Genomic DNA, 17,756 nt, shown 5'->3' on the forward strand with positions numbered 1-17,756 from the left:
GTGCAAGGGGTACTCACAGAGCGCCCCAGAACCCAGCGGGGGGTTGAAAGGTGGTGGTCCCCTGAGCTGAGTCCCGAAAGACTGTTCGGAGTTGGCCAGCCGGAGAAAGGAGGAGGTGAGTGGGCAGAGAGGTCACCATGTGCCCGTGGACACCCTTTGTGTCCTTGCTAGATCCATATTGCTAGTTGCTACCATTTTCGTTCTGCCTCAAGGACTTTCTTTTACATTTCCTGTGTGTGGCTCTGTAGGTGATGAAGTCTTTTAGCTTCGGATATCTGGAAATGTCTTTATTTCACCTTTGCTTTTGAAAGAGAATTTTGCTGTGTATAAAATTCTAGGTAAACAATCCCCCCTTTTTAGTACTTTAGACGGCCCTCTGCAAGGATGGTGTTCCACTGTTTTCTCATAAGCATTGTTTTCAACAAGAAATCTTAAGTCTTATCTTTGTTTCTCTGTACATGCCTTTTTTTTTTTTTCTTCTAGCTGTTTTTAAGATTTTCTCCTGGTCACTGGCTTTGAGCAATTTGATTGTGTTGTGCTTTGATGTGGTTTTTTCATATTTCTTGTGCTTCATGTTGATTGGGATCTTGGAGCCATGGATTTATCGTTTTTGTTGAATTTGGAAGATTTTCAGCCATTATTTCCTCAAATATTGTTCCTGTCGACTCCTCTCTTATCTTGCATTCAGGACTCCACTTATAATACTAGGCCCTTTGAAGTTTTGTTTCTCTGTTCATTTTTTAAAAAATTTTATTCTCCTTGTGTTTCATCTTGGATAGTTTCTATTGCTATGTCTTCAAGTTCATTAATCTTTTCTTTTGCATTGTCTAATCTGGCTTTAATCTCATCCAGTGTTTTTTTTGTGTGTGTGTGTGTGTGTGTGTTTCACTCCAGTCATTATAGTTTTCATCTCTAGAAGCTTGATTTGGACCTTTTCTTTTATCTTCCCTGTCTCTGCTTAACTTTGGGAAGATGTGGAACCGTTACAATAATTGGTTTAATGCCCTTGTCTGCTCATTCTCACATCTGTGTCAGTTGCAGGTCAGTTTGATTGACTTTTCTCGTCATTGCATGTGGTATTTGTCATCTTTGCTTGCCTGATCTTTTTTTTTTTTTTTGCCATTTCTTGGGCTGCTCCCACAGCATATGGAGGTTCCCAGGCTAGGGGTCTAATTGGAGCTGTAGCTGCCAGCCTACATCAGAGCCATAGCAATGTGGGATCCGAGCCACGTCTACAAACTACACCACGGCTCACGGCAACGCCGGATTGTTAACCCACTGAGCAAGGGCAGGGATTGAACCCGCAACCTCATGGTTTCTAGTCAGATTCATTAACCACTGCACCATGATGGGAACTCCTGATCTTTTTTTTTTTAATTGGATGCTAGATGTTGTGCTTTTTGCCATTGCGAGTGCTGGATATATATATTATATATATATATATATATATTTTGTGTGTGTTTGTGTGTGTCTTTTTGTCTTTTTAGGGCCGCACCCGCAGCATATGGAGGTTCCCAGGCTAGGGGTCTAATCAGAGCTGTAGCTGCCAGCCTCTGCCACAGCCACAGCAATGCCAGATCCAAGCCACGTCTGCGACCTACAGCACAGCTCAGGGCAATGCCGGATCCTTAACCCACTGAAGAGCAAGGCCAGGGATCAAACCCGCAACCTCATGGTTCCCAGTTGGATTCGTTTCCACTGTGCTGCGACAGGAACTCCAGTGCTGGATGTTTTTGTATGCCCATAAATATTTTTGTGCTTTGTTCTGGGATGCAGTTAAATTGCTTGGAAACAGTTAGATCCTTCCAGATCCTGCTTTTAACATGTGGGAGGCAGCACTGGAGCAGAGTTCAGGCTAAGGCTAATTATTCCTCACTGCTGAGATAAGATGCTTCTGAGAATGCCACCCGGTGTCCTGTGAATGATGAGATTTTCCCAGTCTGGCTGGCACTGTTCCCAGTGCCTGCGTGAGGTCCCGGCACTGTTTTAATTTTTTGATGTGAGTCGTGCCCTGGCCTTGGGTGGTTTCCTCACTCACCTGTGCTCATCAGCAGGCTAGCCAGCACCGACCGCATCCTTTGGGGGGCCCTCTGTGGATCTCCTCTGTTCTCCAGGTAGCCCTCTTCTCAGATACGCCGTCTTGGTCTCCTTGCCCTTAGCTCCATCCCCTCAATTCAGGGAGTCTGCTGGGCTCCACCTGGCTTCCCCCAACCTGTGCTCACGTCCTGGAAACTCTGCAGGCACTTAGCTGGGAACGTTGGCAGGACCCAGGTGGTTGGTTTCCTGTGTCTCAGGAATCATCCTTTATTCCTTGGTGTTCAGTATCTTGACAACTGATACTCCGTTTGGTTTGTCTGGTTTTCCATTGTTTTGTGTTGAGGATGTTGCTTTTTTTTTTTTTTTCCCCCTGTCTTTTCCTGGGCTGCACCTGCAGCATATAGACATTCCCAGGCTAGGGGTCGAATTGGAGCTATAGCTGCTGGCCTATGCCACAGTCATAGCAACGTCAGATCCGAGTCACGTCTGTGACCTACACCACAGCTCACGGCAACACCGGATCCTTAATGCACTGAGTGGAGCCAGGGATTGAACCCACATCCTCGTGGATACTAGTTCGTTACCACTAAGCCACAACAGAAACTCTGGGGAGGCTGCTTTTTGAAATGATACCCAGGCTGTGAGCATTTAGTGTGTGTGTGTGTGTGTGATGTCTTTTTGTTTGCATATTATTTTGCTTTTTATAGGTAGTGTCTTTACTATTGAAGATAAAACTCCTCAACTGGGCTGCAGAGATTTGCCAGAAATTTACTTTGTTTTCACAGAGCCTACAGTCAGCAAAATAATCCGGTGGTAGGGTATCTAGCTGAGGGCGAGAGCCAGCGTGTGTTTGGGTAGAGGTGAGACGGCAGCAGTCTCCCAGTGTGCCCTTTGGCCCCTGTCACTTTCATACCTGCCGAGTGATTTTAAACTGTCCGATTATGCACCGTGCAGAGCTGCGCCCCATGGCGGGCAGTGGGAGATATGTTATTCGAGGTGGGCTGACTTTTAATCAATACGATAACAGTGTTACCTTGTTTCATTTGTATGACTGGTGCTTGTAAACATCAAATCGAGAGGTTTATTATGTCAAAAAAAGATGAAGGCGCGCAGGACTAAAACTGCCCTGACACCACTTCTGAGTGCCTTTCGCTGCTCGACAGGCCGTCATGATCGGGGATGACATCGTGGGCGACGTTGGCGGTGCCCAGCGGTGTGGCATCAGAGCGCTGCAGGTGCGGACGGGGAAGTTCAGGTGAGTGCCCCCCGGGAGGCCGGCTCCATCTGCCCGCCCGCCTCCGGGGACTCCGGGGGTGACCAGGTTCTCGTTCGGTTTCCTTCTCCAGAGTAAAAGGGAAAGTGTGGGCATCTGATGATTTTTTGGTGACTCTCCTCTACGGACTGGCCTGGATGCTTTTGTAGCAGAGAGTGGCAGGTAGAGCAGCTTTCCACACGGGGTCTGAGTGTCAAAACGGATCGGAATAGGGCGTGGGCCGGAGACGAGTTGAAGGCTCTGGCTGGCGTGGAGCCCGCTGCCCACGGAGACCGCGCGCTTCTCCCGGCAATGCAGCGGATGCTTGGCTGTGCATGGAGGTTCCAGCTCCTGGGCGCTGGGCCCCTCTGGTCGCCTCCCCCCTCCTTTTCCTCCCCTGCACGCGTCTCTCACCAGGAGTCGACAGGGCTGGACCTCCACCTCCGTGTGTTCAGCTTTGCTGGGTCTGAAGTCACCCTGGCCTCACCCAGGTCACTTGCGGCATATGGAGGTGCCCTGTGGGGTCAGGGTCTGGCTCACTCAGCCATTGAGAGCGTCTCAGACACCAGAGTGTTGTCTCGCCTTGTTCTTGATGGTTTTGATGGCAGCCATTCAGAGCAAGTACGTTTGCGGATGCTGGAGAGACTTGGTTGAAACGTGATTACCAGGGGTGTTTGCTCGTGGGGGCGGGTGGATTACACCAGGTCCGAGGGATCTGCCTTGAACGGGCTCCGAGGAACAGATTAGCGGGCCCGACCCTCATTCTGAGGCTCGTCTCCTCTGAGAGATCCAAGGGGCCTTTGGGTTTGGGGCAGTGCATGGACACAAGGTGAGCAGGGGGTCGGGGGCCAGGAAGTCCCCTCCATCACCTCCTGGACCTCCCAGGGAGCAGAGGCCCCCTCGCAGCCCCTGGCACACCTGAAGTACGGACTCCTTTCTTCCTCAGGTCCTCAAAGAGGGTTGCCTTGGCTTTGTCAGGCCTATGGGCGTGAGGGAGACCCCTCTTGAAACCCCGTAAACGTCCTTTCCCAGAGGCCAGCCTGGAGCCCCGAGGCCCCCAGTCCCACTTCCCTGGAAGTCGCTGAGCAGTGGTGTTGGTGCCCTGCGGTGGATGCTGTGTGGCACGTGCTGCCCGGCCCGGGGAGCGCCTTGGACCCGTGAGCCCAGGTGTGGCTCAGAGGAGGGCAGAGCGAGAACCATGAAGTGTTTTGCACTGGGCTTCTCCGGGTTTCTTAGGGAAAATAACGGGTCTGTCTTGATTAAATCCAGCCTCAGCCCCGTCTTTGAGCCTGGCTTAAGCCACACGCCTGTCAACTGAGGAGCTCCTAACCTTGCCCCGGGTCTCAAGTGTGCCCCCAGGTCGCTGGGTCACTGAAGAAGTCCGCACACACAGGAAGCCCACCAGTGGGCAGGTGGGCGTGTGGGCAGCCGTGCCCCACCTCGCACCACCAGGCCTGGTGCTTTGCCGAGCTCCCCATCGTCCCGTCTCCCTGAGAGAGAAACCCCATCGACAGTTGGCCAAAACCTTCTAGACTGCCTTTTCTGTGTAGGTAGCAGATGGCTAATATTTTGGTTTCTTCCTTTTACAAAACCGAGGTTATGATATTTCACAACCTGCCATTTTCCTGAACGATCATGTTTGGTGGCATCTCGCCATGACTGTTCTTCATTATTTTATTTTATTTTATTTTTTATTGTAGTTGATTCACAGTGTCCTGTCAAATTCTGGTGTACAGCAGAGTGACCCGGTTATACAGATATGTGCATGTGTGTGTGTGTATATATACACACAGTTTTTTCTTATTATCTTCTATCACGTTCTATCCCAAGAGACTAGATAGAGTTCCCTGTGCTGCACAGGAGGATCTCATTGCTTATCCAGTCTGAATGTCATAGTTTGCGTCTACTAACCCCACCTGTTCTTCATAACTATAAATTCCTAAGAAGATGCTGCAGGTAAGTGCTGTTGACTGCGTGGTGCCCAGTGAGCCCTCAGCAAAGGTGAGGTGATGCTGGTGCCATTGGCGATGTCACTTGGCTTCCAGGGGCAGCCACACCTGGCCCTGAGTGGCGAGGATGGCCGTAGGATGTCTTTTCTTGGAGGTACTTAACATTTCAGACCTTTCGATTTGTTCCTTATGAGGATATAACTCTGCCCTTGTTGGCAGGTGGGGGGGAGGGGAGGAGCCTCAGTGCAGGTGGGTGGCAATGGAGCCACCAGGCCCGGAGGCCACGAGGAGGGGCAGGAGGCCAGGCTCTGTGCGCATCAAGACAGGCAGATGCCCTCTCTGCCGTTGGCCACTCCCCAGAGCTGTGCTGTCTGCTGCGGTAGCCACGGGCTGCAGGTGGCAGGGGCACACTTGAAACACGGCTGGTCCAAGTCGAGATGGACTAAAAGGGCTCGTACATATCAGCATCCAAAGACTAAGTGGGAAACAACGTGAGACGCTCATCGGTGATGTTTTATACCAGTTAACATGTTGCCGTCCTGATGTCTTCTGTTAACTCCATCTGCTGCTTCTTCTTTTTGTTCATGTGACTCCTAGAAAGTTCTCACTTGCCTCTGCGCTGGCATCATGGCTTAGGGCATTTCTGGTGGACAGACCGCGGGGCCCCTGCACCACCTCCTTCTCCCTGCAGATGGCACTCTTGGTACTTTGCATGGTGTTCTCTGCAGATGTCGCCGGGTTGGGGCCAGTGAACGGCCTTGGTACTTTGGCACCCATGTGAGGAGGCCAGCGTCCTTGCCTCCAGCCCCCCGGGCAGCACCCAGCGCCTTTTTCTCGGGCTGCCCTGCCTGACCCTGGAGCTCTCCACCCCTCTGGCCCCTTCTGAGCCAGCGACCTTGGGTTTGAAGGTCGTCATGGCCCGTGTATCTGCACCGGACGCGAGCCGAGCAGGGGCAGGGTCTGTGGCCTCCCGCCTGCTGGGTCTCTCCTCCGAGTGGCTCCCAGTGGCCTCGCAGGAGCCGAGGGCCCCGGCTGGGTCAGCAGGGCACTGGAAGGCCCTGTGCACCCTGTCCTCTGTTGGTGGCCTTGGTCTCTCTACCCTTGACTGAGTTGGGGGAGCAAGGTGGGTGGAGGCTGGCCTTGTCACAGGGCACAGGTGGCAGCGAGCCGATCTGTGAGGGAGCTTGGCACTCCCATCTGGCCACGTGGCTTCTCCACTGGCTCGAGGCCAAGGGCGGGACAGGGAGGCCAAGCCAAGTGCCAGTCTCAACTTGGGAGCTGCCTGTCTCTGGCCCTGGAAAGAGCGGGAGGTGGGAGGGGACGATGTGGGCCCTCCCCCCCAACATTGCACGAGGCCCCTCAGGCCAGCACTTCCTAGCATACGCACACGCACGCGCGTATACACACACATGCGAGATTGTGTGTCTGAGGCCACAGCATGGCTGGGGTTGGGATTTGAACTTGCCCATGGCTGTGAGGCCCCCTGTGTCCTTCTGTGCCTCCATTCCCCTCACTTCCTCCTGCTTTTATTGCACAAGGGCCCACAGAGGAAAAGGTCAATTGTCATAGTAGGGAGAGGTCCCTGGGCGGGGGGCGGGGGCTGAGCTTGGGAAGGAGGGCTTCACAGGCCTGCCCGCCAGGACCACCAGGAAGGCTCAGGCCCCTCGCAGGAAGGGGCTGGATCCCCTCCAGCAACCCCGGCCTTTGGAGCCAGAGAGGCTCTCGGGCAGACACTTGCAGACACGGCCCGACCCCGCAGGCCCGCTGTGGACAGAGCCACACAAAGCTTTCTTTTCATTCCTTGCTCTGCTTGGAAGTCCAGGCCAGCGGGTGTGGCTCTCACCTGGCTGGCAGGTGGAGGCCTTTGGGGCGTTCCTCCCACCTGCCCTTTCTGGCATGTGTGACGCACTGAGCCTGCTGGCAGGACCTTCCAGCCTGAAGCCAGGAGGCCACTGCTGCTCCAGACGCCTCGGAATCCCATCCCAACTCCACGGGAGCCCTGTGACCATTGATGGCCAGTCTTCCTGGTCCCAGTAAGTCCTGGAGACCTAGAGAGTGCTCGCTCCCCCCAGCCCCCACCCCCCATCCCCCGGACTAGAGGCCTTTCCAGTTGAGTCGGCTGGAGCCTTGCCTGGGGCCACCTGGCGGGGTTTGCCAGAGGCTGGGCCGGAGCCTGGCTGCTCCTTCCCCAGCTGGATGCTTTTGCCACTGTTTCCTCCTGGGAACATCCAGCCCTTGTGGCCGGATTCTTAGGGGCAGGGGAGTTCCCGCCGTGGCACAGCGAAACAAACCCAACCAAGATCCATGAGGATGAGGGTTCCATCGCTGGCCTTGCTCAGTGGGTTAAGGATCCGGCTTTGCCATGAGCTGTGGTGTAGGCTTGGATCTCGAGTTGCTGTGGCTGTGGTGGAGGCCAGCAGCTGCAGCTCTGATTCCACTCCTAGCCTGGGAAACTTCCTTAAGCTACAGGTGCAGCCCTAAAAAGAAAAAAAAAATTCTGAGAGGCCGTGGCAGTCTGGCTCCCAGCCTGGCTTCGGGGCATAGGCAGGGCTCCGTGGCTGAGTGCCAGGTGGGGGTATATGCTTCCCACCCCCAGGCACCGTAACCCCCCTTCTTCTCTCCATCTTCTGTGGGGGCTGAGGCCTGGCCCTGTGTACCCTTCTTCTGGCAAATTCAGGCAGGGGGCATTCTTCCCAGGAGCGGGAGGCCCTGTCTGTCCCCAGTGGAGGCGGCAGCTGTCAGCACACCTCCCTGGCCCTTCATACCTCCTTGTGTTCCCACCCCACCCCGCCTCCCGGAAGTGGAGCAAGGACACCCTGAACACTTTCCCTGTCACTCTGTTCCCCTTGCCACACTGCCCAGCACGGCTGGCACTTGGCTCTCAGGCACAGGGTCAGGGGTCACTCCTGAAAGGCCCACACCAGTCATGCTATGTAAATAAACCGGCCCCGCGAAGCCTGCTTTGGGTGTTCTCTTATTTGTTTTGTACTCATGGCTGGAAGATGTTTTATGAGCCCAGAACCTTCTTGACACAGTTTGCCCTTTTGGACTCCTGGGCCCGGATTCTGGATGTCGCTGGGCTGAGGCTGGGTCTCCACCTGCACCGAAGCTCGGCTGAGGCTGGGGTGCCCTTGGGCGCGTCCCTCCCAGCAGGGGGGGGGCCAGCAGATCTGAGGTCCCGGCCTCTTCACACAAGGCGGGAGGATGTGGGAGGCAGAGGACTTGAGGGTGGGGCCAGAGGCCAGAGTGGAACCTCCCAGAGCCCGACTCAGCTGCCCTCCCGAGACAGCGCTGCCAGAGTGCGCCCTTGACCATGTCTCCTGGGACGTTGCAGCCACTGACTTCATTTCCCTTAAGAGGAGGCTCTGATTTTTCTCTTGGGAGCGAAACAGATTTTCCTTCTAGTGTTTGAGGTGATACCGGAGGGAAGAGGTTGAACTGGGCGTTCGTTTTTCAGCAGCTGCAGGTGTCACTGGATATTCTTGGAGTCCGGGGATGCGGGTGGTGGCCGGATGGGCAGACCCAAGAGTCAGGAGCCGTCCGTCCCCGTGACCCATCGTGGCGCATCGTCGTGTGTGCCCCATGAGCACCCCCTGCCCTCCCGGATGAACACTCCCCAAGCCTCGGGCCGGGGAGGAGGCTTCAGAAGCTTCAGGTGGGGCTGTAGGCCAAGCACAGAACCACCAGCTAGTGCCTGGCTGCGTTCAGCCCGGGCCGGCTGGGGGCACAGGTTGATGCTGGGTGGGGGCTCTCCCTTGGGTCCCTCAGCTCCAGTCCCGGCTACCAGAACAAACCTTCCGGGAAATGGCCCGTGGAACGTCAGTGAGCACCCCTGGGCTTTGAGAGGCCACTCGGCTCCTCTGGGGTCACACGGGGGGGAGGGGCACACCTGGGCTGGAGCCTGAAGGCTGCCTTTTGTGTTTTTAGTAACCACTTTATAGAGAAACCATTCCTGTGCCACACCGTGCCGAGTTTTTCAAATATTCACAGATTCGCACGGCCAGCGCGACCGTTCTGTACCTTCAGCCATCGTCCCAAACCCCTTCGTCCTTCCCGGCCCCGGGAGACCACTAACCTCCTTTCTGTCCATTTTATTACAAACATTTCCCCCCAAATCTTTATTGTGGTGAAATAGATAGAACATAAAATTTGCCATTTAAAAAAACTGGGAAGTGGAGTTCCCGTTGTGGCTCAGTGGTTAACGAATCCGACTAGGTACCATGAGGTTGCAGGTTCGATTCCTGGCCTCGCTCAGGGGGTTAAGGATCCGGCCTTGCCGTGAGCTGTGGTGTAGGTTGCAGACGCAGCTCGGATCCCATGTTGCTGTGGCTCTGGTGTAGCCTGGGAACCTCCATATGCCGCAGGTGTGGCCCTAAAAAAAAAAAAAGTAAAAAACTGTCATGTGACTAGAATGAGAGTATATGTTTTGTAGAATCGTGAAGCCAGCACCCCAGCACCAGCTCTGGGACGTTGTCACCTCCCTAGGAGACCCTGTTCTTGCAGAAGGGAGCCAGGCCACCCTGGTCCCGGTCGCCTCTTGGTTTTCTTTGTGGTTCTCCCACGTGGGCCTGCTCCCTGGACAGCGGAGTCCGCTCTTCCTGTGCTGACCTTTAACTGGAGTCGCCGCATGTGTCACCTACCTGTGGCTCCTTTGTCCTGGTGGCCGGGCGTCCTCCGTGCTCTGTGATGTGGACATACCTCTCCCTGCCCCTCCCGTGGAGGAGCCACTGGGCAGGGGTCCTGGCGTGGCCTTTCTCCACAGCGCTGCCAGGACCATGGCACACTTGGCACCAGGCGCGAGTCCCTCAGGGCGGGGGATCTGCTTGCAGGTGGAGTTGCTGGGTTGTGGGGGACACACAGGGTCGGCTTTCCCAGATAATGCCAGACGTTTCCAAATCGGCTCTGCCAGTTTCTGCCCCATCATGGTGGGTGAGCCCTGCTGGCTCCCGCCCTTGTCACCACGTGGCTGTCCTGGGAGGGAGGCCTGTGTTCCTCCCAGTTCCTAGTCCTAGGGGCTCGGGGGCACTGCCTGCACCCAGCACTTGGTCTCCAAAGACCCCGGGCCCTATGAGGACTAAGGAGGGACCCCAGGGGCCTTGGGTGGGAGGGTGCTGGAGAGGGAGGGGGCCTGTGTGGTGGGGTCAGTGGCGGGTCAGGGTGGCATCCCCACTCATCGGCTGCTTGGCTCTGGTCGAGTTCAATTCTCTGCACTCTGCTTCCCCTGCCCCCTGATTGGCTGGTCGTTGGGAGCAGAACTAGGAACAGCAGCGCCTTCTGGTACTTGACCTGTATGACCCTTCGTGGTCCCTGACCACAGCTGCTTCGTGCCCAGGGCAAGAGAAAAGGTTTTCAAGCTGCAGACAGTTCCGCTGGGCTCTGTGCCTGCCTCGGGGAAAGCAGCCCACTGAGAGCCGGGGCCTCCGGACTGAGGACGGGGGTCCCGGGTGGAGGCGGCTGCAGAGTGAGGCCCCAAGGCCAGGGTCCCCAATTAAGGTCCCTGTTAGTGGCCTCCTGCCCCAAAGGGTTGGCCTCCTGGGAACCTGCAGGTAACCTGGTGGGGGAGGGTGTCCTCGAAAGCTCCGGGTAGTGGGTTGGGGTGGAGAAGGGCTTAGTAGGGCCTCCGTCCCATTGAGCCCAGCCCGACCATCTAGCAGTCCCTCAACAAACGTTGGAAGGTGTGTGCTCTGGGCCTGCCCCTCACATTGGCTCTTCTCACCTGCGTGACACCCGTGAAGGGGGCCAGGGTCACGGCGCCCTCTCTGCCAGGAGCTGGTGAGGTGGATGGAGGAACAGGGCGGGGCCTTCCAGGGGGCATCTCCCCACCAGAGCCGGTGCCAGTGCTCCCAGGCTGGTGCTCCCATTCATCTTACTTCAGCCCATCCGAACCTCAACTCCCTGGAGGCTGCCCCTCTCATCCCACCTTATAGATGTGGCGATGGAAGCTCAGAGAGGTAGATTCACCTGCCAAAGGCCACACAGCCCACCAGTGTGGGAGTCGGGATTCGAACCCAGTTCTGCCTGACTCCAAGGCCTATATCCTGAGCCCTCTCACACCCTGCTGCACCCCAGTTAGCCAAGCCTGCTGGAGCTCCGAGCTGGCGCTGGTCTCCCAAGGAAGGGGGTGCCCCTATGGGGCTCTCAGGACCTCACAGGCCCCTCTCCCCTTGTTGCCCCCACCACACTCCACACTCAGCACTGCGCGAGGAGAGGGGCCTCGTGAGGATGGGCTGTGATTTGAGCAGGGCCTGGCCCTGAAGTCACCTGACCCCGCCCAAGAGCCTGGCTGGGGGAGGTGACAGGTGACAGCCCCAGAAGTTGCATCTTTGCTGCCTCCGCAGTTGGAGTTGGCTACACCCAAGCCTTCTCTGCCCCTCCAGTGTGGGGTGAGGGGTACCAGGCAGGTCTGGGCAGCTCCTGCTGGCCGCAGCAGACCAGAGAGGGAAGGGGACACCAAGGGCGCAGCAGGAATCAGCCTGGCCGCCCTCCCGGAGTGGCCTCTAACCGCGACGCAGCCTTAGCCACAGGCTTCTCTAGATGCCCCGCAAGGACTGCCTGCTGTCTGGAGACACCCTCTCGCTGCAGCGCCATTGGCTCCAGGCAGCTGGGTCTGGGGACCCGGAGGGCAGGGGGGTGTTCCCCGGAGCTTTCATTGTTGCTACTGTTTATCAACACCCCAGAGAAGACCAAGCACTTTTGCTCCGTGGACGGCATCTCTGACTCCTGGCCCCCGATCCCTGTCCTTGCAGACACGGCTGGATGCAGTTCCTAGCTCTAACCACCGTGCTGTGCCCTATTTGGTTTTCTTTGTGCTGCGGTTCCTCTGTGCTGTGGGCAGGCCCAGGCTGAGCTCCCAGCCCCAGCGCGGTCTTCAGGGTGGGGGCAGCCGGGAGCAAGGCCACACCCCCATCTTCCCCCAGATCCCCAGGCTGGACGCTGGTGCCCTGTGGCCGGACCCGCCTGAGCCTAGAGTCGGGGGACGGCTCTCTGCCTTCCCTGTGCTGAGACAGGGCAGCAGAGAGTCAGGGAGAGCATCCTGTCCGGGTGGCCAGAGTCCCAGGGACAGGGGAGGGGAACAGTGGCGGGGGGAGAGCCCAGCCTCCGGGAGCTGGTGTCAGGTCCCGTCGCCCCGCCCCTTGCCAGCCGTGTAACCTTGGACATGATGCTCACCTCTAAACCTCCTGTGTCTGGCGGGGGTGTGGGGGGGGCGGGGAATGGCAGCTGTGTGGATGCTCAGGGGAGGGTTAGGCTTGGCCCCCCCCAGGGGGATGGCCTGGGGACAGCACCCCAGGCCCTGCTTGACCAGCTGATGGGATACCCCCCACCCTGTTGTTCTGGACTCCCCGAGCCTCCCCACTGGCCTCGCTGCCTCTGGGGCGCTCTGCTCACCACGGGTGCCCCCACTGTCCCACTGCCAGCAGCAGGAGGCCCAAGTCCACCTCCTCTTTGTCTCGCCTCCCCCCCAGGTATTTCTTGAGCACCTAGTATGTGCCAGGCACTGTCTGGGGATGAGGGACAGTGATGGGTCCCTGCCCTCCAGGACGGGTCTTTCCAGTGGAGAGAGGGCAGCAGGAGACAAGCGGACCAACCCACGAGCAGATCCTTCCAGAGAGCGAGCCTCAGGCCCTTTCCAGCACCAGCTGGCCCGGCAGCCCATTCCCACCGGCTCACCTGTCTCTGTGCACCTGGTCCCCGAGCGGGTGGCCCTTCATGCCCCCTGTCTCACTCACTTCCTTCCGCGGCCCTGGCTCGGCCTCCCCGCCCGTGTCCCTCCCATCACAGCTCCTCCTCGGGGCCTGGCTGCCCTCTTGGAAGGAAAAGACTGTTCCTCATGGGGTCCCCATCAGGCTCAGGCCATCTGCCCGCCAGACCCAGTGGTCTGTGGGGCAGCAAGCTGACCGCCTCAGGCACAGGTCGGGGGTGGGGTCGAGGCCAGGCCCTGCTGCCTCCTCTGCCCCTCACCTGTGGGTCTGGGTCTCAGCCCCTCAGTGTCTGGTCCTCGTTTAGCCCATTCATTCCCAGTGGGGCTGATGTCGCCCCCAAGGAGGCCAGACTCTTGGGGGTGATAAGCCCTAGAAGGTACAGGGTTTGTGGCCTTCCGAAGGGCAGGGTGCACAGGACGGGCTGGCGGGCATGTGCCTGCCCTCGGTGTGGTCCCTGCATTCCTTTGCGTCACCTCTTCCACCCCAGCCCGCCCCAGGACCGCATGTCCTGCTGTGGAACTCAGGCGTGGCTGGTCTGGAGCAGGTGGAGTTCCTGGCCATAGGGATGGGCGTGTGATCTGAGCCGGGTCAGTGAGCTGGCCTGGGATTTTCCAGAGCCCCTAGGAAAATGGCCAGTGAACTTTAAGCTGAGAAGTACCAGTGGCCCTCTCTGTCATCCCAGGGGGAAAGCCTGTCTGAGGGCGAAGCGGACCAGCAGGAAAGCAGAGCCTAGACATGGAGAGAAAGAGAGACTTCCAGTTACGTGGTTTGAGCACCTGGATATAGCTCTACCTGCAGCTGGTCCCAACCTCCGGCCTTTTTAGTCAAGTGGGCTAGTAAATTAATGTTTTCGTGAGCAGTGCCGCAGGAGCACTGCGTTATCTCAGAGTTGATCCAAAGAATCTCTGAGGGTCTCCTCAGCTGGTCGGCCTTGTGGGCTTCTTTCTGGTGCACGCCTGCTGGGGGGCGGGGTGGCTGCCCCAGTGTTCTGCTTCCTTTACATGCGTGGGTGACATGAGGTGCAAGCCCCGGCCCCCGTGCCGCCCTTTCCTGAGGGGCAGCTGGAGACCTCGGCAAGGGCCTTCAGCTCACACCCCTCTGGCTGTCTCTGTTCTCTGGAAAGTGCTGGAAGGAACCTCATTTAACCTCAGAGGAAGCTGCCTACGAAGGTGTGTCAGAGCCGTCCCAGAATAGAACGGGCTGCCTAGAGAGGGGCGAGTCCTCGTCACTAGAGTTGACCTGGGCAGGCTGGCAGCAGAGGCTGCAGGCGGCAGAGCAGCCGCCAGAAGCCGGGGCTAAATAAAGCCTCAGCCCCGTCCTGGGTCTGCTGACATTTAACGGGCACCTGTGGACGCCAGGTCGTTTCTGTACCTCTGGTCCCCGGGACAGCCCTGTTGCCATTGTTGCCGCCTTCTATCTGCAGATGTGGAAACTGGCCCAGACCAGGCAGGAGCCTGGTGCTCAGCTATTCCTGCTGGGCCTGTCATTCAAGCCTGGCTTCCCAGTCTCTGACCTCCTCCTCTGGGTCATGAGCTGTTGGCCTCAGCGCTGGAGCCCAGTCGGTACGGCCCCAGGTCCAGATGCGGGTGTACAGGTAGGTGAGCAGCAGAGAAAGTATCCACTTGTTACAGAGGCGTCGGTTATATCTTTGCCCCTCGAGGACCGTGTAACACTCTTATCAGAACAAGAGTTATTTTTTTAAGTACGTTTGCACCCTCCATAGGTTCGTGAACTTGCAGAATTCTTAAAAAGAAAGGCCTCCTGAAAGGGCAACATTAATAGTTTAAAAACAAACCAGCCTACGTGCCCGACACCCCTGAGCCTGCACACGGTGCTAATCTTGGGGCCCAGTCCGGCTCCCGGTTCACACCCAGGTCGGTGGGTCACTGGACACAGGCCTCCTCGTAATGCAATTTCCACTCCGGGCGCTCCAGCTCCTCTGCCTCCCCGAACTGGGCAGGGGTGCAGCTGCGGGCATCATGCCGCCTCTGGGGTGGTTCATGCAGAAAGGACCAGGGTATGGGCTCTGGTTCTAGTGACTGAAATCAGTGCCCCTCTGGGCCCCACACAGCAGTCTCTGACCTCACAACCCAGGTCCCGCACCCTGGTGCGCGCGCACACACACACACACACACACACCCCTGAGCAGGGGTCCCAGCTGCCCAGCACAGAATGGGCGCCCAGGGCTCTTGTGTCTGGCCCCGCAGATGGCAGACCCCAGGCTGGGGTGATGGGTAAGGGTGTGTCTGGGCAGAGGGGCCTGAGTTCAGCCTTCCCTGGACAGAGGGGTCAGAAGGCGGACTCAGGGCTCCCTTTGCCCAAGGCCCAGGCCAGCCCCGCTGTGTCCTGTGAGGCCAGTCCAAGCCCCTTGTCATCCTGGAGGCTGCCTCTGACTCTGGCAGAGGAGGGGCCTGGTGAAGACCAGAGCGGGGTGGGCAGGGGTTCGGCCTCTGGGGCCAGCTGTGCCCTGAGGAGGGTCCCAGGGGAGCCCGCACTGGGCTTTGTTTCCTCCTCCAGACCCACCCCTCCGAGTCCCTCATCGTCCCATCTCCTGTCCATCATCTCTGCCTCCTCCCAGATCCTCCAGGGCCTGTTGCTCATCTTTCCTCCTTCCTCTCGCCGCTTTTAGATAGGCCGCTAGAGGGCGCCTGGCCGCCAGGCACCAGGTGCAGTGGGCGCACACCGGCTGCCCTGTTGCTCACGCAGCACACTCCTGCATGCTCACAGCCAGCCCCTCCCCTCCCTGCACACGTGGACCAGCTCACACATCCCCACACCCCCACGCCCGCGCCCACGCACCACACACCCTCCCCTCCTCTCTGCCCTGAGGTTTCTGCCCCTGAGAACCAGGCTTCCCTGGCCTCCCCTCCCCCGCCCGCAGCCCAGGACCTTATCCCTCCTCTGCCAGCCCTGGTGGGTGCAGATGATGGGGTGCTGGGCCCCGGGTTTCCTGCAGCTGCAGCAAATCCTTCCTGCCAGTGGGATCCCGGGCCTTCAGGCAGGTGGAGCTGGACCCCATCAGCCTTTTTCCTTTTCCATCCGGCTCCTGTGCAGGAGAGGGGTGCGCCCAGGAGACCAAGTCTCCACTGAGCAGGCTGCCCTCCAGCCCCTCCAGCTCCCCTCCCGTCCCTGTCCCCACACCCTTTCCTCGGGTGGTGTGAATCCTGCTGTCTTGGGGGGGGTTCCCCCATGTTGGAATTCCCATGAGCTTCCCACCTGGAAGGGCCTTAGGGGACCCCCAGCTCTATGTGGGGAGCTGGCAGTGGGGGCGTCTCAAGGTCAAGGGGATCCTGTGTCAAGCTGGGGTCCGTGTGGGCTCCCACTCCAGGGCCGCTTCTGTTCCTCCCCAAACGCAGCTCACCTCCGGGAGAATTACCTAGCATTTCATAGAGGTCTCATAGCCTGCTGATTTCCAAACTGTTTTTGAGATTTTCAGAAAAGATTCCTCGTGTCCTCCTCCCAGAGCCAGATCCTATCCAGCCTCACCAGTTATTCCCTTAACTCCTCTACTGGGATTCAGTCTGGGGGCCAGTAGTTCCAAGGTCCTATCTCTAGACGCTGATCTAGGGCACTTCCGAGGTCTCGCCTTGACTGTGACATTGAGGTTTTGAAGACTAATCCTGTAGGACGGTCGTTTTTGTCTGATGCTTCCTCCTGATGTGCATTTGGGGCCAGAACGTCTGAGGAAGGATGCTGCATGCGCGCGTCTCAGTGCACCTTCTCAGAGGGGTCCCGTGTCCATTCGCCCCAGTATTGGGGTGATGTAACATTGTTTAATTGAGGTGGTGGCTGCCATAGACTTAAGTTATGGGTTTTTTCCTCTTTGTGGTTAGTGACTGGGTGTGGGGAGATACTCTTGAGACCGTAAGTCCTGTCCTTCACCCTCCTTTCACCCACTGGTTTTAACATCTGTGGCTGCTCCTTGAGTTGATAATTCCAGAGCGTTGCGAGTAATTCCATCGTTCCTTCTTACATTTGTTATCGGTGTTCTGCTGTACGGAAGAGCGTTCCCCCCCCCACTTATTTGTGTATATCGGGGTGGACTTATGGATTCCTATTCAATCCATAATTGTTGATGCTCAAATGGTCCCCCGTGTGGCCAGTGGCAGCCTCTTCAAGCTGGCTCCGTGTCCTTGGGACACCTCCCCACCTCCTCCATTCCTGAGCCCTTCCTTACTTTCTGGCACAGAAGGTGTTTCAAACTCACCAAGTTCCGTCTTTGCCTCAGCCCGGACTCAGCCATTTCTCCAGGGAGCCCCAGTTCCTTTGAGTGGAAAGTGCTATTTAGAATCGAAAACCAGGGCCCTAGAGGTTCTTGTATTGCCTCTGGGTGTTCCTGCTCTCAGACCCTCTCCATGGACAGAGGTAGGCAATGTGCATGTATGTTCACATGTAATTCACACGTCCATCCATTCTTTGTGGCTGCATCCATGGCAGGTGGAAGTTCCTGGGCCAGGGATCAAACCCATACGACAGTAGTGACCTGAGGAAGAGCAGTGTCAACACTAGGTCCTTAACCTGCTGAGCCACCAGGGAGCTCCCATCCATATATGTCTTTATTCCACTCTGTTACCCACAGAAAACCATGAGTTTACACTGATGCCTCGATTCCAGTCCCGCATCGCATGGCTCACAGAGCCTGTGCCTTTGCAGGTTTGGGTCTTTGTCCTCCAGCAGGCAGCAGCCTGCTTTCGCGATTCCCTCTCTATTTACCTAATCACTCGGTCCCCCTGCATGTAGCCAGTCTCCGGCCCTGCTGCTCTGTGCCCCCCCCACCTGCCCACGGCTCTCCTGCGTGGGACTCCCCGCCTCCCCCGT

At 57.5% G+C, this 17,756-nt stretch overlaps 1 protein-coding gene across 4 annotated transcripts in view; it reads left to right on the plus strand.

Annotated features, from left to right (window-relative positions):
• LHPP (phospholysine phosphohistidine inorganic pyrophosphate phosphatase) overlaps positions 1-17,756 on the plus strand; it is a 134,571-nt gene that overhangs the window by 48,197 nt on the left and 68,618 nt on the right. Inside the window, exon 6 of one of the 4 annotated variants that reach the window (XR_014825575.1) lies at positions 2,542-3,292. The exons of 2 other annotated variants lie outside the window; for them this stretch is intronic. Coding sequence is in view for 1 of the 2 variants with exons in the window: in NM_001243608.1 (NP_001230537.1) it covers positions 3,201-3,292 (92 nt within the window). In the remaining variant the exon portion in view is untranslated. 4 annotated transcript variants of the gene reach the window in all.

Source organism: Sus scrofa, chromosome 14 (assembly GCF_054392235.1).
Source record: "Sus scrofa isolate SSC_HxYL_T2T_F1_AM1 chromosome 14, Sscrofa_HxYL_maternal_Yorkshire_Landrace_v2.0, whole genome shotgun sequence".
In the NCBI taxonomy this organism is placed as follows: domain Eukaryota; kingdom Metazoa; phylum Chordata; class Mammalia; order Artiodactyla; family Suidae; genus Sus; species Sus scrofa.